Source organism: Psittacula echo (genome assembly GCF_963264785.1).
Source record: "Psittacula echo genome assembly, chromosome: 4".
In the NCBI taxonomy this organism is placed as follows: Eukaryota; Metazoa; Chordata; class Aves; order Psittaciformes; family Psittacidae; genus Psittacula; species Psittacula echo.
In genome coordinates, this window is record NC_137738.1 from 48,610,516 (window position 1) to 48,632,407 (window position 21,892).

The 21,892-nt window shown below is 37.7% G+C and overlaps 1 protein-coding gene across 12 annotated transcripts in view; it reads right to left on the reverse strand.

The window, feature by feature from the left end:
• EYA4 (EYA transcriptional coactivator and phosphatase 4) overlaps positions 1-21,892 on the reverse strand; it is a gene marked incomplete at both ends in the record, with an annotated part of 129,221 nt that overhangs the window by 13,459 nt on the left and 93,870 nt on the right. For 6 of the 12 annotated variants that reach the window (XM_080615547.1, XM_080615541.1, XM_080615542.1 and 3 more), the window contains 7 exons: positions 533-622; positions 9,730-9,813; positions 11,301-11,437; positions 18,716-18,899; positions 19,278-19,357; positions 20,307-20,450; positions 20,593-20,735. In XM_080615547.1, the coding sequence (XP_080471673.1) occupies positions 533-622; positions 9,730-9,813; positions 11,301-11,437; positions 18,716-18,899; positions 19,278-19,357; positions 20,307-20,450; positions 20,593-20,735 (862 nt within the window). The remainder of the gene's footprint in view (positions 1-532; positions 623-9,729; positions 9,814-11,300; positions 11,438-18,715; positions 18,900-19,277; positions 19,358-20,306; positions 20,451-20,592; positions 20,736-21,892) is intronic. The other 6 variants (XM_080615537.1, XM_080615545.1, XM_080615546.1 and 3 more) reach the window with 2 other exon arrangements.

Consider the following 21,892-nt stretch of genomic DNA (forward strand, 5'->3'; position numbering starts at 1 on the left):
TGATTTAGATCAGGGGATGGCCTGAAAACCCCCGACTCTCTGATGCTGCAGTCTTTGAGGCAAATGAAGAATAGTTTACATTTGAGCAAGAAAAGGGGGAGCGGGAAGGAGGAGGGCACCTGTGGCCAAAAGCCTACTCAGGTATGCGGAGAGAAGAACAAACTCTCTTTTGGTCAAATAATGACACCCACTGAAGGCAAATGTAGAGAACTTCAAGAGAAAGAATGTGAGGCACGTATGTTCCTCTCCTGGAAATGACAGTACACAGCTCTAAATCAATTAAAATGGAAAAAACAGCCATACGACAAAGAGAGGAAAAGGTAGTTTGCAGATTCCCTCTCTCACACAGTTTAATGGAAGGATGCTGGTGCAATAGGAAGTCACTGCCACTTAGCTAACCTCTCTGATTAAAGTATGACAATCCCAAAATCTAGATAGGCAAAAAATGTCATATACAACAAACAGTAATGCACAGAAAAACTAGTATGTTAAAAACTCAGGAGTAACAGTGTTCATGCTCCATTGATCTTACCTCTAAATCATTAAAAAATAAATGAGTGTCAGCAAGGTTAAAAATCATTTCTTCCATTCGCAGTCCAAGAGTCACTGCCATTGGTGGATCCTTAAAAAACAGAAAGCACAGTTAACTAGTTAAATAACTTAATGTTATATTAGAATTACTTCAAAAACTGCTGTATAGAAAGTGCTTTGAAAAATTAACACCGCAAGAAATTTCCCCAAAAATCCTTTCAGTACTAAGCTGTATTAATACAATGCTACAAGAATAGACCGCTGAACGTGTGTGAGAACATTTAGGTCAGCTGGGGATGTTGAAACATCAAGTAACTGTTGAAGCATTTGTAACTGGGCTAAACTGACATGGGAAAACCTCGTGGCGGTACGTAAACCTGCATGAAGAAGGCTGTAAACAGGGAAGGAACTTCTTACAAAAGACATACATAAGAAAATCAGTATTTATTATTATAACAGTACACCAAAATTTTCACCCCTGAGCCTTTTATATAAATATGTAAATATCTTGTCTGTCAATTTGTGGGCAGACAAAAGCTGAGTCACGGAGCAGTAACTAATTTTTCTGACCCAATCCACAGGCAGCAGCAGAGGCAGAAACAAAGTTACTTCATGTGACATTCAGTCTGCTGCACAATTCCTTTGATCGCTGGGCTTTTCTTCCCAACTTCCGGGCACACAGAAGTCCTCACCAAGGTTATGCTAAATTGGACTAGGAAAGGTAGTAATCTACCAACTGTCTACTTTGTGAGCAATTATCCTAAACTGTGATTTGAAAGTGTGATTTAAGAGGCCTTTTCAATTTCTAATGTCTCTGCTTTATAAAAATACAAATGGTACTCTGAACCTATGCCCATTTCCCCAAATTGAGTTTCACTTTGGATAAATCATCACTGCGTTGCCTATGTTTAGGCCTACATCACTTCATTCCCACACTTTGTCACTCTAGTATGTCTCTTCAAACCTTGCACATAGTCCTTCTCTGTTTCAACACTGACCCTTCTTTCATGCAGGCAGTCACTAATGAATTTCAGTGCTCTCCTTTATGATTTTATTGCAAGTATCAATTCAACAAAGTGCCTGTAAGTGTTTTTCTTAGTATTCTTCCATGTGCTTGCAATCTAGGGCACAATTCTTTAGGTGGTCCACAGAAATGGGAAAGGATACGTAAGTTCATTTGCTACAGATCATCCTTTCATTTCTGGTGGAATACAGGATTCTTGTTCCTGGATGAAGGTAATTTAAACTGTTGCATTTGTTCATAGGTCAGCTTCCACATTATCAGATCACCTTGGCATGACAGCACAAATCTACGGATCTGCAATAACAGTTTATAAGAGACCATTTAGTGTACGGTAAATGTGAGATAATTAATTTAAACTTGCGAAGCTTGCTAGGAAAGAGGTTAAGCCAATTTGCATTACCTCACATTTGTTCTAGAATAACATAGCACACGGACAGCTCCTGATGCTTAGCTAACACCTGGTAAAACTAGTATTATCATTTGCCTGAGCTTGTGGAGTTCAGCTAACATTTTCTGCTTAACATACTGCAATGGACTTTTAAAATAGAATCCTAGAATCACAGAATGCTTTGGGTTTGAATGGATCTTAAAGATCATCCAGTTCCAACCCCCCTGCCGTTGGCACAGACGATTTCCACTAGCCCAGGCTGCTCAAAGCTCCATCCAGCCTGGCCTTGAACACTGCCAGGGATGGGGCAGCCACAGCTTCTCTGGGAAACTTGTTTTAGTGTCTCACCACCCTCACAGTAAAGATCTTCTTCCTAATATCTAATCTAAATATATCCTCTTTCAGTTTACAGCCATTACCCCTTGTCCTTTGACTACAGGCCCTTGCAAATGTCCCTCTCCACTTCTCTTGTAGGCCTTCCCTAGGTACTAGATGTGATCCTCTTCTCATTAAAATAAAAAAAAAAAAATAATCTGTATTTCATCATTCAAACTCTGATTGACAATAGAAAGCTTTCAGAAATCCCTTCTTAAATACCTTTAAATTAAAAGTCTAAAAGTTTACCAGCATCTGGCAACAAAATCACACAAAACCTCAAAAGCTCATTTGTTAGTATTAGGATCAAAGGCTTCCCAATCAGGATCAGACGTCCCCTACTTCAGGGCTTCGCAATGACAGAATAAAAGATGGTTTCTACCCTTGAGCACTTAAACACTAATGGTAAAATCTGAGACACAGACATATTTTGACCCTTGCTCGTAAAAAAGTCAAACTTGAAGGGAGAATAGTGTACATGAAATGGTAATGATCCAAAGTTAGACCCAACTGTCTGGCAATGAAAGGAAATATTTTTTGCTGACCCTTGAACTGGTCTTGACTGCTTTTCAGAAGTAAAAAACAAATGCAGTGCCTAATAACACAATTGTATCCCCTATCTTCTGCAGTCATGTTCATGGGGTCTGAAAGTCATGTGGCTGAAGGCAGCAGCAAGTGCAAAGGTCACTTTTCCAAGGGGATGATTAAGGAAGACATGTTAACAGATTTGCAAAAATCATGTAAGATATTAGAACACAAATCATCAAAATACTCTGGACTCATAAGAGATTCTTCATCAAGCCATAATGCTTTTATCAAAGTGTCATCACATACAAACGCGTTTCTCTCTCCTTTTTCTTGTGGTTTTTTTTTTTTTCTGTGCACAGTAAATCATATTTTTTTCTTTCTAGACACAATATAATAAAGAGTATTTGCAATATGCTTCTTTACCTCAATCCTATGAACACTAAGGCATGTGCATAACTTTGTGCACAGGTGGTAACTCATTATTATTTATGTGAGTTAAGTTATTCACTGGAGTGTTTCCAGCACTGGAATCTCAGACTTTTGATTCTCAGCCTCTTTTGTCCCCTTCCTGGGTAGAAGCAGACTTACATGTGGAAATTTGCTATAACATATTCCATTATAATCCAATTTATTTTTACAGAAACTACCAACTATGTATCACAATTTCCTGCCTTGCCTAGTATAGTTGAAAGACATAAATGTGACAAAGCTTTTATGATTTTCTTATTAGTCGTATTTTTGTAACCAACTATGCCTGACTTTATTACTGTTAAAATGAGATTTCCTATGCTCCTGTTTTGAAAAAGCCATGTGTAGGATATTGCTAGGTATTATATGTAAAATAAAATAGAACAAAGAGAATTCATTTCAGCTTACTGTGGAATCATTCTGCAATCTCACACAATAACTTCTGCTAAGAATAGTTATTGGAATTGAGTTTTCAAAACATGGACAATTCTTCCTTTAATAAATTGGCCAAAACTTGCACTGCAACTGTTTAACAAGAATTAAACATCACGTTCCAGATTCTTCCATGTTAAGCTCATTCCTTCACATACAAAAATAGAGAAACCAGATTTGTCAGGGTCTCGTGGTTTTATAATGTTTGCGCAGTGTGGAGGAACACCCCAATCAGCGTTTTCCTGTCTTTCAAGTTGAAGCAGAAGTTGCAGACTAGCTCAAGTGGCACAAAGCACAGAGTGTTGAAAAGAAAGCAAGAAATATGTGCAGCTGATACAGATTTGAGCACAGCAAATTGAGAGACTGAGTAAGAGACAGACTGAACTTCTGCCAAAATGTATTTTGTGCTACTCTGCAGAAGAATACACAAAAGAGAAAACAATAATAAAAAAATAAACCTGGAAGTGTTCCTCAGATAATTTGCAGAATAAAGAACTCTTTGGCCCTCAGAGGAATGATTTTAGCCAGATATCACCAGTGTGCAAAAGAATCACAACCAGCTACAGCACTTCTGTATACTGAAATACAAATTACTTTAGTTACTTTTGTACGAAGGCACTAAACTGGAGCCAGACTGTCTGTCTGTGGACTTCTGTACTAGACTGGTCCATCCACTGGAATGCCTCCTGGGAGACTAGATAAAAATACCCTAGGAGGACCAATATTTAAACGTTTTGTCCAACAGGAAAGTGACTTGGAACAAAACCCCGAAAGTTCAATGTCCATTAGAGGAAGAAACCTATTTAATACTGTCTTGGAAGGTCAGGTTTCAGCACAAGATGTTCAAAATAATCTAATTTCTTGGAAGAAAAAATGCAAACACACCAAACTGGTTTTTATAAAACCTGAGAAAACAAACAGATAGACTACCAGGTAAATTCATTGTGACAGGAATTTGTATGCATGAAACCTTAAAAATAAGCAAGAAAACAAACAAAATATATAAAAAATATTGTAAGAATAAATATTCAATGTGTGGCTGTCCTGAACAGACATACAACAAAACTGACCTCTGGAAAAAAGTGGAAGATGCTTACGTACCGATATTTTTAGCTTAAAAATACTTCCCTACATTATAGGAATCTCAGATTTATATTCAGCTCTCACTCTTTTATAAGAACAAGTGTTCCCATGTTCATGAGAACAATGGAGGAACAGAATACATCTCTTCTCGGTAACTATATCTAGCTGCTGATGAAGGACAACGCTTCTATTCCACAGGGAATTTCTGTTCCACTCTCTCTAGAAATTGGTAGGAAAATGGACTCAGAGGTCTCAATGAGGGACTTGATTGAGAGGACAACTGGAGGTCATGAGAGATAACTCCATTAATACAGGCAGACAAAAGCATTTTTATGAGTGAATTTGGGAATGTCATTATAGGTGATAATGGTGACAAAGTTTTTCTGTTTAATGAATGGACAAGCAGAGAGTTAGCAATAAAAAGCTACTAAGCCGTTTCCAGACAAGTGTACAAGGTTAATGTCACCTCCCCAACAGCTTACTGTCATTAGCAATGCTATCAAAATTTCCAACTGCAAACATCAGGTATGGATTTGTTTTGATTTTTGCACTTGGAAATCACATTCTTCCCCTTCAAAGGTTACAAGGGACTTCCTTTTTTATCCAGTTGCACCTTGAATCACAGCATTTATCTGGACATCCTTGCCCTCTGGATCGACCTGGGAGAAATGAATGGAATATAAAATGCTTGGAGGTAGACAAAACTCCAGCTTAATCAGCCTTAAATCAGCAAGGATAACAGGAATGCAATGGAACAAAGAATACACACTGTTCACAGTGAATAAGAATGTACCTCATAAACTCTTAACAGATGATGACATCTCCTAACACATGTCCTGTCACATCAACAAATCCTCACTTAAGAGCTCAGCATTGTAGAAAACCATATCTGCCAACTGGTGCTCAGCTGCAAAAACCATCATCAGCCACACAAGTCATAAACTTAACAGCTCAAATGCCAATCTTCATAATTTGGCACTGCAGTAAATAATTAAAAATAGAAACATACTGGTTTTATGATGTACAGAGCAGATGAGCAAATGACCTGAACAACTCTGAGATGTGCTCTTACTGCTGGGAGGCAGCATGGCTTCCTTGACACCTAACACAGGTGTAGTGTCATTTTTATTCTCTTTTTATGATAGTTCTGACCAGCCCAATAAAATAACCACTATACAAAAGGCAGACAGAAACACCCACAGGTAGAAAACAGCAAGCCATAGAATATCCCTCTGGGTAAGTTTTATATTTCAAATATCAAAGTGATGCATTGACCAACTTCTGGCAAATCTCTCAACTGCAGTGGAGTTTAAAGCTATACTCTTCCGCTGCCCAGACAAGTAGCAATTTGCCCTGTGTTTTAAATGAGATGCTTACAGCTGCAACCAACAAGTTAAATCCTTCAACAAATCAACAGTTTTGTTTTTAACACGGTTATTGTAACAGCCCTATATGATTCTGAAATCAAATAATCATCACACCATGAAAAGTGCTGGACAAGTATACACCAAGGAGAGTGTCCATTCTCAACTTCAGAAACCCTCAGGCATAAATCAGAAATCTGTTTTATCTTGACAAATATATGAACTAAAATTTGCCTATCGGATACAGACCTTCCCACTAACATCTGCCAACATATGCCCCCATTGACTATGGGGATGTTGGTTTGCCTTTCCTGTTTCTCTTTTACTCCACTGTAGAAATCTTTTGAAAGAGAAACTATTTGTCTTATGGTAGCAATGCAGCTGTCAAGTGTCCCCGCACTCATACGTTGGTCCTGCCACCTGGCCATAACAACATGATGGCCACCTCCCCTCACTGCATTCCCTTTGCAGCCTGAATTACAGCAAAGCAGGGAGATTAAAAGACTAATTTGTTTTCACCCAGTTACTGCAAGATACAGGGTGAAATGCTAGAGGAAAAATGGAATTAATGTTTACATGTCAAGCAGTAGATGGAAAAGAACTGAAGGTGAATGTCCTTGCCTGTCTGTATATTCATATTAGCTCTAAACCCACCATCACACTCCTTGAAAATACAAAGTGAGCACACGTAGCCAAAGAAGATGCCTTCCCTTAAACCAATGTTCACATTAAAGACTCACTGATCTCATTTAGTCGCTTTTCCTGCGACTTTTGTGTGTGTGTGTGTGTGTGTGTATGTGATTTCTATTTTGGGAGTAACCTGATAATGTTATACAAAATGGGCTCACAAAATGCATATAGAAGAACACAGTATGCACAGCTGAGCATCTCTGTGACATTATACACCTTTATTTTTATTTTTTAAAAGCAGAGAGCAAATCACTGCAATTATTTGGTATCATGATTTTCTTGTTTTTCATTGTGAAGTAACAATTTTATGACACTTTTCCATGATAAACAATTCTCTTGACACTTTTGCAATACCTATGTGTTCACAAGACTTCCACTGAGAACCTCACAATTCATGGACTATTTACTGTCATAGCAATCTAATTTTTGTAACAATCCAAACTCCAGTCTGGATTAAGACCTTGTTTACAGATGGAAATCACACGCAGAAAAGATAAGGGCCACATCTGGTAAAGAGATCATGCAACAGAGACTGACTGAGATACATCTGTGATATCTTTCCCTTCCTCCATGTCTAACCTCTCAGGCACTTAAGCTTAGACACATCTTGCCTTAAGTTTAAGCGACACTTCAATGACATACAAAAGTTAAAGCCTACCCATCATAAGCTTTCCTTGTGTTCCTTGCCTCTTTGCAGTCAGCAATATATATATTTGAGATTCACTACCTTCCTAACAAGTTCTCTATAAATATGGCAAAGGTAGTCACTGTAGGAAAGAAAAATCTCCTACTTCTATTATACAGTGTCTGGAAATGAGCAGATTTCCCAACTTGTCTGGATGTCACCTATCAGTATAAAAAAAATAAATAAAAAAGATGGATTATACTTAAGAATTCCTCTGCTTTTGCTCATAGTTGTTCATGTCATTTGTTTACTGATGCTGATCTCAGTAGTATAATTACATTAATTTCACTTGCCCTTAGAGATACTCTTTATCTGAGATCCAACTTTATCTGCTGTCAGTACTACTGGCTGTTAATATGCCATTACTGGATTCTGAATGGACAGTCAATTTTAGCAGCATGTGTTCTTAAGAACAGTGGTTGTGATTTTTTTTTTCCCCAAATATTTTTACTCATAAAGTGGGAAACAAGAGGAATTTCATTTCTCTAAGATAGTTTTCAAAGTTATCCATAGATTTTTGTGAGCTACAAAATGTGGTCTGATTTCTAAAACTTTGTATTAAATTTGACTTTGACTTTAATTATTTATTATCTGAGATGGAGCATCAGATGTAAACATCCCAAGGGCACAATCAAAAAAGGATTAATGAAATGGCTGCATCACTGAGGCAATTCAGCAAGTTCTGTGGCAGTCTATAGGCTACACTCACAGTAATATAAATGTTCACGTTTGGCTAGGGTTCTCTCTTGTTTTAGTAATTATAAGATAGGAATGGTTTTGAAAAAGTCACAGTTTGAAAAAGTCAGTGTTTGGAAAACAGCAGAAAAGGAGTTTCTGACAGTGTACTGAAATGTGCACTGTGGAGCTGCCAAAAAAGCAAGGCTGTTTTTTACAAGATATGAATAACAACCCTTATCTTAGCATTCCAGAAATTCAGCTTTTTGTCTGGGGCCTTTGAGTTTTCCTATTAAGTTTCTCTTTTAATAAATAAATAATTAAAACATGGAGGACTGGCCCATCCATGTTTATAATCCACAGGTTCTGGCTTTGGACATTTCTAGCCTGCTGGCTGGGGAGGTGGGTGTGGAAAACATTTCTTTAATGTACTGTTTCTCACATCCTTTTCTCAAGCATCTGATTCTGCTGGGATAAATGGCAGAAAATATGCTAAATAAGCCCTTTATCTGACACGGTAAGGAAATGGTTATGTACTTAAATACCATTTAATTAGTTTCACTTGAATGGTGCAACACCTAGAAAAACACGCATGTACGTATCAACATTCCCCTTATCTATTTTTTTCCTTCCATATATTTGCCCTAGTTTTTAATTTTATCCAGGCCTTTAGCTCTACCCCTCCCAGCAGTCTGTTCCTGCTGCTATGCCCTGGTCTTCCCACCAGTCTCTTCTCCTCCTGCCAGAGCAGCCATTCCCTAGGCTCCCATCACCAGCCCCATGGGGCTGGCTGCTGACTCAGCAGCAGACCTCAGTCCTCCTCCTGTAGGCTGCAATAGCTTCTCTCTGCCTCCCTCACTCTTCTTTCAGCTCTCTTGCTCCCTGCTCTGTGACCTGACTCCTTGCGGGTCTCATCAAAGGGGAGACAATGTGTACAACTGTCTGCCTGGGAGAGGATTCACTTCCCAGCATTACTCACCCCAGAGCCAGGCAGGGGAACCAAAGATTCAACAAAAAAGCTTGTGAGTTAAAGAGTAACATCTGTAGCTGGCACTGAAACAGGTCAGTTTCTTACTTATGTGCCCTGATTCATCAATTTCCACATAAATTCATCTCTTTTTCCATTTATTTCTTAATTCTTGCTCTACGCATCCAGATACTGTCAGTTATTTCCATTTGCCATTGTATCTATTATCTCCCTGTAATCTCTTCCAATGTACCTCAGGACCCTCATCCTTATTCCTCTGTAAACTCTTCCCTTATTTGCAGCATCTACTTCAGCCTTACCTCATATATTGTGCTGAGGGTCTGAGTCTTGTTTAATCCTTGACTTGTTCACATTAACCTTCTGAAAATTGTGTTTACTGTACACTTTCCTTCTAACTTCACCCAAGCCATGATTAACACAGAAGGTGAAACACACATACATATGCAGGCTAGGTAGCTTTGATACAATGAATTGACATGGAATTCACAGCTCACATACCTTGCCATACTTCTGTGCATAGGATCCTGTTAGCAGCGAATGAAAAACTATGATTGTTTCATCCAAATCCCAAACAAATACACGCTGAAAACAGAAATGGGGATAATATTATGAAACAAATAACATCAAAGTCCCACCACCATCCCACCCAGGAGGCTAAAAATCAACCACTTAACCCAGCAAGTTTTCTCTGAAAATCAGCAAAAACCATGTATCATGCATGGTAAAAAGTCAGAAGGAGAGTAACTTTTAAAGTCTTTAACCATTTCTTATTTGTCCTCTAAAAAGCTTTTCAAAAAAGTTGTATAAACATAGATTTCAGAAATGTGATGGGGGTCAAACATAATTGTTAACTTAAGGATAAACAGTACTCTCAGATACTTCTCCATGTCTTATTGATTCAAGGTCTTTATTTCTACTGTATAGCTAAAATAAAATCTTGGGTAAAAGTGTTATATGTCACATATAATGTCATACAGAATTTAAATAATACTGTAGGATAAAACGGATTATGCTTACTAAAAAAAAATAGGAAAAAAACCTATATTTATAAGGGGTTCATTTTCAGTGGTAAACTATAAAATAGACAGGAAAACTGAAATGTAAGAAGTTAAGAGTCTTTTCACTGGAAAAGTTAAATCCTTTGAAAAGCACAGAATGTTTCAGTTTCTATAGAAAAGCCATTGCATTTACATTCAGTGCCTATCATGGCAGCCCACCCTGCCACCCCAGGAGTGGCTGCATGGACAGCCAAGTCCCAGCGACAGTCTTGTCTTCTGCTGCACCCAGCATTGGTCCAAGACAGAGCAGTGGGGCTGGCAAGGCAGCAGGGGACACCCGTGCAGCATGCTTCACTAATGCCAAACCTAGTGTTTCATACATACACAGGCACTCTGTTTCCTCCTCCTGCTCTTGTCACTGTAAGGCATCTCACTGCTAGCACAGGAGTAATATGATTATAATTACTCTGTTGCTAAGAGGTCACCTGTGTTTGAAATCATCTGTATTAGGCGGATACATTTCTTCATGAAGGCACTGATCTTGCACATACTTAATGACAGTTATAACTTCACTGATGTAAGGCGCCTCACTGAAATTCACTGACATTACTTATAAGCACAAGGACAAACTTGTACCCAAATATTTGAACGGCTATGGCCAGAAGTTCCTGTACATTTGCACTGCATTCATAAACACATGTGATTAAGCTGAGCGATATGCAAGAGATTTCCTTTTCGAAAAAATGAAAATGTGACAATTTTGCACACAGAAGTCTCAAAATTTTGTGGTTCTACTGCATGAGAAACTGAAAGACACACAATCTTAGAGCTAAAAAGTGGAAGGCTGAATCACATTTACTTTTCTGCATAACTTTGTCATACAGAACAGTAACGTATCACTATACATATATGTTAAACCAGCAACTAATATCTGTCATAGTCAGTTAGTGAGACTGAGTCCATGATGTTTTCTAAAATACTTTAAGCTATTTCCACAGCTGTAGTTTTCAGAATTTACTTTTCATCAGAAGAAACCTCCACATTACCATTCATCAATTACCGCAGGCATACCTCCAAGTCACTGTCCGGAGGGGGTGATGGATTATTCTTTCGCCCTCTACCCCGAGACTTTGACCCAGAACTTCTACATGTTCTCTCATCAAGATCTTTGATTGGTGTGGAAGGGCTCTGCACTGTGTCAAACTCCCCTGTAAAGTCAACCATTCATGGCAAAATTAGTGCTGCATGTTAAATAATAAACCTTTTTTCTCAAAGCCAGACACGTCTATATGCAAACTCAACCACAAGATGCACCAAAAAGAGTTGTATAAAATGAGTAATAATGTGGTTTGTCTTATGTAGATGGAATCTGCAGATGCCACATACACTTTTCTCTTTACCTAGGAAACACTGTAAACTGTAGCAAAATATGAGAAAGATTAAAATGACACATATGCATGTGCAGATCTATATACAAATACACATAAGCCCATGCAAAATATTGATGTATCCAAAGAAGATATATTTTAGGAGTTACATTAATGACTTCTCAAAACACAAAATGCCTTTTAAAGTAGTTCATTCCCCATGTTTGGAGTTCAGCTATACTTCGTCCAAGACCTGCGTTACTTTTACCAGAACACCCTTTGGCACTATTCCACACACTAGAACAGCCCTTCACCTTCCTGCTTCATCTCCTCCTCCCATTTCACCTGCTCTTAAGTACACCTCACTTTTTTCTTTAGCCCTTACCTCTGCCCATAAATTGTCAGAGAAAAGTCATAATATTAAATGCAATATTCCAGTTGCTACCCGAAAGAGGGTGAAGTCATACAAGTATGACTGATCATCTTTCTCTAAGCATTAGCTATTGTCTGCTGCCAGAGAGATGATGTGCTGAAAGGACCTTTGATCTGGAATGGCACAGCTGCTCTTAACACTTAGGCCAATCCCTGACTTACCTATTTAATCTACTTTGCCTTTGCTGGTAATAGTGTGCTTTAGAGGTGGTTAGAACCAGTAGCTATGTGTAAGTCAGACAGAATGAAGAAGGTATCTCCCAAAGGACGACATGGAACTTCTCTTTACAAATTACTTTTATGCCACAACTCAGTAAATGGAAAACAAGCTTTTATTCACAACACAGTACCTTCAGTGTTCCTTTAAAACTGCTAGACATAAATGCAGTTTGGCTAGGTCTCCAAGTGCTAAATGACATAAATCTTCCTTCATCATTGATCCTATTAATGATTTGATTTTTCTCTATTGAAGAAGGAAAGGCCACAGCTTGATCTGACATCTACTACAGAGTTTGATTCAAGGGAGTCCTTGTGCTGCATGTAATTGTGCATTTCTGGGCCACTTTGGTAATATTTGTTAGAAGTGCTCATGATGGCACATCTACAGAATAAATTAACACTTAGTACAAACACTTTCCAAGAATCATCTATGATGCATCTGATTTTGAACTGGAATCGGAGCATTTTTTATTTTTACTAAAGAACATCACTAAGTGGCCAGCAGATCAAAGAGAATGTTTTTTCTGCTCCCTTCTGAACTTGCAAGACCACATCTGGAGAAACGTGTAGTTTTGAGTCTCCAAGTAGAAGGAAGATATTGACAAACTGGAGTTAGTTCAGGTGAGGGCAGGGAAGAGGCTGAGCACGCAGGAAGAAAGGCTGAGTGACTCTTCAGAAAGGTATGCAGAGAAAAGGACAGAAGATGCAACAGAAATCACAGCAAGGATATTCCTGTTAGACACAAGATAAAAACTCCTTCACTGTGAGAGTGGTCAGGCCCTGGGACAGACGCCCAGAGATGCTGTGCATTCTCCATCCTTGGAGATACTCAAAACTCTATTGAACACAGCCCTGAGCAACATGATCTAAGTTGGCTTGTCCACTAGCAGGTTAGATCAAAAGACCCACAGAGGTCCCTTCCAGCATTGAATGTTTCTGTGATCCCCCCTGAGTCATTCACCTCATTCTCCCTCAACAACACAGAAAAAAAACATTCTGGTCTAGAAGGCTCTAAGAAGAAAAAATAGACTGCAGTCTCAGTTAAGAGTCTGTGCATAATGTAACACAATAGTTAAATTCTTAATCTATTCCATCATTTATTTATACCGCACAGTGATCCACATACAGAAGATTATTAAAATAAATACACTAGGAGATATATTTATATATCTTGACTGGAAAAATACTGCTGTTTTTCTTGGAAGAATAAAATTTAAGACTGTAATGTCACATTCCTGAATGGGAGCTCTAGACCTTGTGAGGAAAGAATTCAAGATTCAAGGAAAGGGGAGAATAAAAAGAAAGCTAGTTCCTGAATGTATTGGTTAGGACCAAATTGGTTATTTACCTGGAGAAGGACATAGCTAGACTGCACTGCTTCTCCAGGGTACCCTTGTTTATTTGACTGAATGACTAATTTATATGAAGTACAAAGACATATTTTCATGGCCCAGAATCCACATCCCTATAACCCCGAGTGGAAGGTGATGAATCCTCCATAAAACAGAAGGAAATCAAAATTGTCTTGCTCACTTCTGGGAAAGTACTCAAATTATTCTGCTATGGCCTGGAAGAAGATACTATTACTTTTTTCCCAAACCAGGTGATGGCTTCTTCTATGTTGTAAAACCAACGTGCTTCTCTGCTCGAGCAGAACAGAGCCGCACTTTCAGGCAGCAGCTAAGAAGAGTTTTTCAAACCCACAGTTTGTGATTTTATTCCAGATACCATTTTAGATAGGTCTGTTATGAACTAGATAAGGATCATATGCATTTTGTTGTAGTTTCTCTTTCAGTTGAAACTCTTATTTGCCAAGAAATGATGGGAAAATTAAGTCACAATAATATCTAATGAAGAATATTCCTATCGTATTTTCTCTTGTCCACAGAGCAGAGAGAGAGCAGAGTTCTTGTTGACTAATCATTTCTATTCCCAGCACAGTGTTGATGTCAGTAAGGATACTGCAGGCAGTGGAGTGATCAATAAGGTCACATTAACTTAGTTCCTTCCCCATAAGATTAACAGTAAAATATACTTCAGTAAATGAACAAATGTACAAAAAGATGGTTCATAACTAGAATACTTGTGCAGTACAAGGTTACACTGGTTTCAAAAGAAGCTCTGAATGTGTGAGAGTTCTGTATGAAAATGTAATTTCCTAAATTTTTCTGACAAGAGTGGAAAAAATGTCCCAAACCAAAACCCCAGAAATGAAAAGGCAAAAATTAAATAAGATGAATGTTTACATTCTTACCACAAAGGTCTTCATATTTATAACATTTCACCATTTTACAACAAAATCAAGGCTCATTTCTACAGTAATGTATTAAAACATCTGTTCTCAATGACTGTGTTTACTCTAATCTACCAAAAATAAAATATATATAAAAAAAGCTCTGTTCTCAATCTTCTCTGAAAGTATCCAAGTAGTGAATTTTCATTTAGCATTAGCCATTACCAGTTGCCTCAGGCTTCTGCTTGGGTCAATGCTGTATATGATTGCATAATTATCTATTAATCAGTACTGTAACTAATCACCATTCCTTGTAAGTTCTAGATATTTAAAGCCAACTTTATTTCATTACACTAATCTCTAAATCAGAATGAGCAGCTGTCTCTTACTTGAATGCAAGGTATGCACCTATTTTAGAACTGCAGAAGTCAGTAGTGCATGTTTTTTTGAACAACTGTAGGTTTAATTGCTTGATTTGCTTTTTACCAACAGCAGGCTAAAGGAGCAACTGCATTTTCTTACCTTCTGTTTGCTTTATAAATGAGGTCAATGCTGATAAAAGGAAAATGCATTAAAAATCCAACTATGTAGCATTAAAGACTATGAGACACTCTAGTACCAGAGTACTGAAAACATTACCCTCATGAAGAGTTCTTTCTGCAGCTCGTATTAGAAATTTTCATTGCGATGTTTGAAATTTTTTAGCTTTTCCAGGATTGAACACATGCCTAATAAATACCCTTCATAGCCTCCTCCCACTGGAACTATGAGCAGCATCAGAGATCCAATAAAGCAAGAGGAAAATGTTAAAACCAGAACATGGAATAACCACTTTATAACAGATATTTGTACACTGGTTCAGGTCTAGCATGAAGCCTTCCATGCCATGGAGACCCTACACCTAGTTCCAGCTAGAGAACAAGGAGTTACAGCACCAGCATTACAAATTTAGGTGGTCTTTCATATAAAGAAGGTTTTTCCCCACCTCTAGATTTATGTGAACGTCCCCTCCTCCCTGTTAAAACACAGTTGTCCAGAAGAAAAGAGGTGTGGGCAAGGTCTGCATATAGAAGCATATCTCCTGGAGAAGCTGCAGAGTGTGACTTCGTTGTGGGTATCAAATTAAGAGAGACCAAACTCTCCTGCATCCCAGCAACCAAATTGGAGCTAATAACTCATGAGTGATTCACCTTGCCTAACTCTGGACATATGAAATTGAGGTGCCTAAATCTGAAGCTTTTACTCAGGCCTCTTTTCTCTAGAATTTTGTCTGCCCTAGGTTAAATGTAATCACATACTCATCAAATGTACTCATCTCCTGAGACCTCATCTCAGGATTCATCTGACATCCAATTTGTGGTGAACTGCCCTTGGAGATAACCTATTTGTCTCACAGATACTCCGTGGTAATAACTGCATTTTCAAAAATCTTAATATAGGACAGGCACAATACAAGCTGTGGCATGATTAAGGAGGTTGTGGGATGGATGAACTTCTGAGCCCCTTCATACAGTCCTTATGGATTGACTTTTGTTACATAACCTTATCAGACAGAGCAGCCAGAAGACAGCTTAAACATTACAAGCATTTTTTTCCTGGCTTGTAATGAATTATAGCTTGCTATGAGTAGGAGGAAGGCAAAGTCTATTTCAATTTTCATCTCATTTTTTTTACTTGGTCAAGAAATAAAATTGTAACTGATATTAACTCTTGAACTGAGGAGGCTTTATTAGGAAAACAAGAAATCCTGTATGTGTGGAAAATACTACAGGCTTTAATTAGTTATCTGGATTAACAGCTAGCAGAGATGGCAAAAAAGTGCCTTGCTGTGTTTAATCATAGATTTTAGTTGGAATAAGTCTCAAGGACCAAGCAATAAAGGCGTGTTAGACAGCAAGGGAACACAGTGAGTGCTGAAGCTCTGCAGTTATTATCTACTGTATCTGAAGTGATCTTCAAGACACTGCACCCCACGGTTGGAGATTTATTTTTACAGTGACACGGAAGGGCGCAGGCATGTCATATATTCACAAAGTGGGTGTTTCGCTCAGCAGAGGGTCGCATGATCAGTGCAACGCTTCACAGAAATAAGGAGTGTGTGGGCAGATTGGTAAGTTCAGATGCACAACCTACTTAACAGGGAAAGAGTTCATGTGCTTAAGCAATCCACAAACAAGAAAAATCCTTTCTGTTTCCCAGATGTGAAGCCTTCAGCAAATTTTCAACCTGTTCTAACTATGCAAGATTCCTTTTCTTTGCCAATGCTATTCGGTACTAAGGGAGCTTTGTAATACATGATAAACTTATACAGCATTTCTAGGAAACACAGATACACAAGGGAGAGACAATTTCCTGATTTTCTCAAATAAGAATATGGAGGAATAACAAAAGAGCACGGAAAAGTGCATAGGACTTGCACAGTTATCAAAACATCACTTGTGAGTACTCTTCACCCTCTTTTAAAAATACTTTGCATACAATCTGTGTCTGTTACAGATGTCCTGCAACTGTTGAAATTTCACTGGATTTCAAGTTACATCTTAGCATTTTCTCCCTCAATTTGCATTCTGAGATTACTGAATAAAGGTTTACACTTCCATCAAGAAACAAGGGAATGTGTATCCCCTATAACCATTCCATACCATACCACAAACATGGACACGGGTGTATGCACACACGCACAAACACACACACACTTTAAATATCAGCCTGAGGAAAACAGTTGTATAGGAAAGATTTCAACTCACGCAACTAAAATCCCAATATTTTTAGTGACTATAAACAGCTTATATGAAGTAAGAGGCCTTGCTTATACTTTTCTACACAGTATCACCCTTCCTTTGTCCAAATTCGTTATTACAATACATAAGTTTTTCTACTCCACTTCCCAGTGAGATGGTGCAGTTATCTGGATGATAATTAGGAAGATTTATGCCATGAGTTGATTTTGTAATTAAAGCATATATCTATTCAGAGCCTAATCCAAAACCCAGTTTGTTAAGTTTTTTAGAAAAGCTTACAGTCTGTGGGAAACGCAGACAAGTAACTATGCTGCACCAGCAGAGTCTGTGTCCCTGCAAGAGACTGCTCTAGAAGCACTGAGCCAGGCAGCTGGCAATTGATAACCTCTTCTATCGATGCTATGCACAGCCTTAGTAGGCTACTTAAGTTCTCACTATGGGACATAATACTGAGCTAGATCTTTAAGAACTTCCTATATACTTCAAACAATACTGGAAAGTAAGCATGAAAAAGCAGGCTTTGTTCACCCAGTAAGGATACTGTTATTACAGATAGGATTGACTGTTGCTGTGAATTCCTAAACTAGCCTACCAAGATCTGCATAGCTGTGCACGACACTATGCGTAATTTAAAATGTACAATTCTACTTTTCTTTTCCTTTACTCCCATTTATATTAAACGTGGACAAACTGGTGAGATGTTCAGCAACTCAGAATTCCATCATGAAACAAAAAAAATAAAGAAATCCATATTAACATTAATGTTTGCAGAACACAGAAAATGAAGCAGGTAAATGAATGGGAACTGGGTTATAGCGATAATAAGAAAAAATGAAATGCTGCCACTACCCAGCAGTGGAGCCTTCGGAACAGACCTGTGGAGCAACACACTGTGTTGCAGTGGATGTGCACAAGGGGGCACAGTTGGACAGGCAAATTGAGTCTCCTGATGTCTCCTGAGAACCTCGTTTTTGCAACTTCAATTATTTCCTCTTTTTTTTAAAGGGACTCATGCTAATAACCGATTACTCTATCTCTAGTTACCTAAATTAGTGAATTACCACGCATGGCTTATATACATGTGAATAAAGCCCATGTATTGTTGGTAGCACAATTGGGACATAATTAAATAAAAAAAAGTATCTTGTTTTAAATTCTTTACAGCAATACTTCAGAACATGGAGGTGGATACAGGAATGTATAATTACTTTCAGTAATAGAAGAGCTTACTGAATTTTTCTTTCAAAATTTGCTAAATGTTTGTTACCATACAGTTGTTTTTTGGTACTAACAGATCCCTACCAGACTGCTGTAACTTTCTTCAGGCCTACTCCTTCCACAACAGTCTCAGTCTGCAAAAGGTTTTTTTAACTAACAAACAAGTTTCCTAACTAAAACAAACAGACAACTTATTTTGGCTGGTATTCAAACAAGATGGACATGGAAATCTTGTCTTTATAAAAGCACAGAGTAAAATACAAAAATTCTTTTCACCTGAATGCAGATCTGTACCTGGTTGACTAGTCAGGCCAGAGAGAGAGTCCTGTAACTGGTAGGTTGATGATGATGAAGAAGTGCCATCAGCCGTGTTGTTTGAGGTCATATATGCACCATATGTTGATGCTGAGTAATACTGTGCATATTGATTTTGGCCAAAAGCTGTGTATGATGGATAATCCTGAAACAGCAAATGCAGCAGAGTTCTTGATTAGTTATAGTAAGGAGTGATTTTTTTTCCATTAAGTATTTCTAAGTGTGCAATCATATGACTTTTGCAAGAGTTTTTGGGGGTTAGTTTAGATTTTTTTTTAATTTAAAGATATTGAAGATTTTTCAATTTAAGGATATTGACTAAAAGACTACAGGGAGGCTGCTGAATATTTAAATGGCAAAAGATGCAACTAGGCTTCCACTGCATTTGATCACTCGTAGAAAATACCATTGTACCACAGTGAGTCTAGTTCAACATAACAGAACAAAGTTAAAATAACATGCTATCCCTATGAGTTATATAAATCCTGCTGTAATCAACAAACCGTAATAGTAATATTCATACCTGTTGTGAACTACTGAAGTTTGTAGAATTTGAAACAGAATTGTTTGCATAAATAGTGGATGATGGTGTAAAACTAGAACCTAAAAAATACAATTAACTGTAAGAATTTGCTTGTGAATCAAAATAAAATTCTAAATACAATATTCCATGTTAAGATAAAGACAAATCAGAAGAACAAACAACTTGTGTTTAAATGATAAAATATTGTAATGAAACTGTAAAAGAAATGAAATACTACTTCCACACATACAGACATACATTCCTCTTCACATCATGCAGGGAAGGTATTGGCAGTAAGTCATTAAACCAATCAAGAAAGCATTTTCAATTTATTGCAGTGTCTCATGTCTCCTTGAATATTGCCTTAATTTCTAAGGTCTAAGGTGTTTGTCCATTTATGAAACAAAAAAACTTTTAACAGAATATTGTAATGATCCATGTGTTTTTAATCAATCTGTAATGAGGCATGTCCTTGTTTCCAACATAAGTCAGATGAGTCATAATGCAATTTGTAATATTTAAAAGATCAATCATTGTATAAGAAGCTTAAAAATTATCCAAATAGATTATCAATGATCAAAGGGTAATAAATGAATCAATAATTGAATAATAAATGAAATAATAAATCTGAATTAAAGAGAAATACTAAAAAAATATGTTAATCCAAAGAGAAATAAGTATCAAATAATGGCATACTCAGAAACATGGAAACAAGGAAAAGTGACTTGTGTACGCTATTAAGTACAACAAATGCTTCTAGTCCTGCCATGTGATTTCACCCCCTAAAATAATGACTGCATTGCATGGTCAGATCTAAATTAACCGATGACCAAAATGAATACATATATGCTTATTAGTACTGGAAAAAAATATTTAGCTTTAAATTTTAGAGGTAAAAGTAGCTGCCAATGATAAGCATAGTTGCTGGAGCTCACAAAAATGAATGGAAAATATATCGTAAATATGAGGAAAGAGAGAGCTGTTGGCAGCAGCAGGATGGGATGAGCCATGACAGTGGTGGCTACTCACCTGGCATCTGGTAAGAGTAGGGTGTTTGGCCTGGCTGTGGGGTGGAAAACCCTGGGCTGTAACTGAGGCACCCGCTCTGCAGTGGTGATTGGGTCTGCGAGAGCCCACTTTCCGTCTTGATGCCTGGCAACATTACACCCAAATCTGTATAAGAAATTAATTTTCAACTGATTCTTTCAAATATTTTCTTATGGTTGGGAAAATAAAATAAAAAAGAAAGCAAAAGCCATTCATTCCGGCATTGCTCTTACTTCTATGTAAAGTGAAGTAATAAGAGGTCAAATACCGTAAGTGGGTAAGCTGTACGGCTGTCCTGTCTGTGAGTACGCTGTATAGACCGCTGGCTGCTGCATTCCTGAATACTGGGTTTGTCCAGCATAGGCAGACATTGTTTGAGCTGCTGGTGTAGAAAGAATGTGTGGATAGGGCCTAAATATCAGGAAAAATAGCATTACTGTGGCAACAAATACTCTGTATGTTGATTCAAGCAATAAAGTAAAGAAAAAGGTTTAAAGATGTCCAAAGGCAGTTCATTACTCTGCCAACTGTTCCTCTTCTGGGATTTATTCCATCCCCCACTGAAATAATCTGAAAACCATTCCAGCTCACATTCCCCAGGGCACGATAAGCATTTTATGCTGTCCCATCACTACAACTTAATTCTCTAGCTACTCAGCTCTAGGTGGACTGTGCCACTGCTGTGTATGGCTTTTTATATATCTGACCCCTTTCAGCCAAGATCAGCACGCTTAGATCAGGAAAGCCCCCATGCTTTTATAATCCAGAAGGAGGAAACCTGGACTGGAAGAATAAAGGAAATACAGAGATGAACATTAAAGCTACTACATTGTGTCGTCTGCATCCAGGTCTGCTTCAATAGACATCTAGCCTATGGCTTCGCTAGAAGATGGATTGTGCCCATTGAGAGTGGTATGAAAAATACTGCTGGCAACACTTTGGTAACCAGATGGGCTTTAAAAGTTTGGAAAATACGGTGTAGGGAAAGAGAATGGAAATAAAAATGTTCCTTTATTTATGAACACTGGGGTTTTATAGAGAGATTGAATAAAATAAAATAAAAAAATTTGCCCTGCAGAGTTGCAGAAACATACTGAGAAACATTTGTCTTGGATTGTTTTGTAAGTTAAATAAGACTCTATGGACCAAGAGTTGAATAAACACGTTCTGCAGAATTACGCTAACTGAAACCCGGTTATTAAAAGCCATGACTGAATTTGATTCTAAATTTTTTTATTATTTTTTCTTTCTAATTAGCTCAGTACAGTTGGCAGCAGTTATTACCAGAAAAGGATTACTCATTAATTTAGATGCCAATAAATTATAACAGTAGATTAAAAATTCTATTAAACTTTGTAATGTATTTGGCCAAAAGTATCTGATATAGTTTGCCAAAACCTGTTTTAAGTGGAATGAGGGCTGTTCTTAGCTCAGGCACCTACTTTCTGTATCAATAAATATTGGCTACCATGATACGAATGCAAACTTGTTTAAAGAAACTTGAACAAGCCCAATCAATAACATTTTTGATATTTTCTCTGTATCAAAATCACACAGGTAGCTGTATC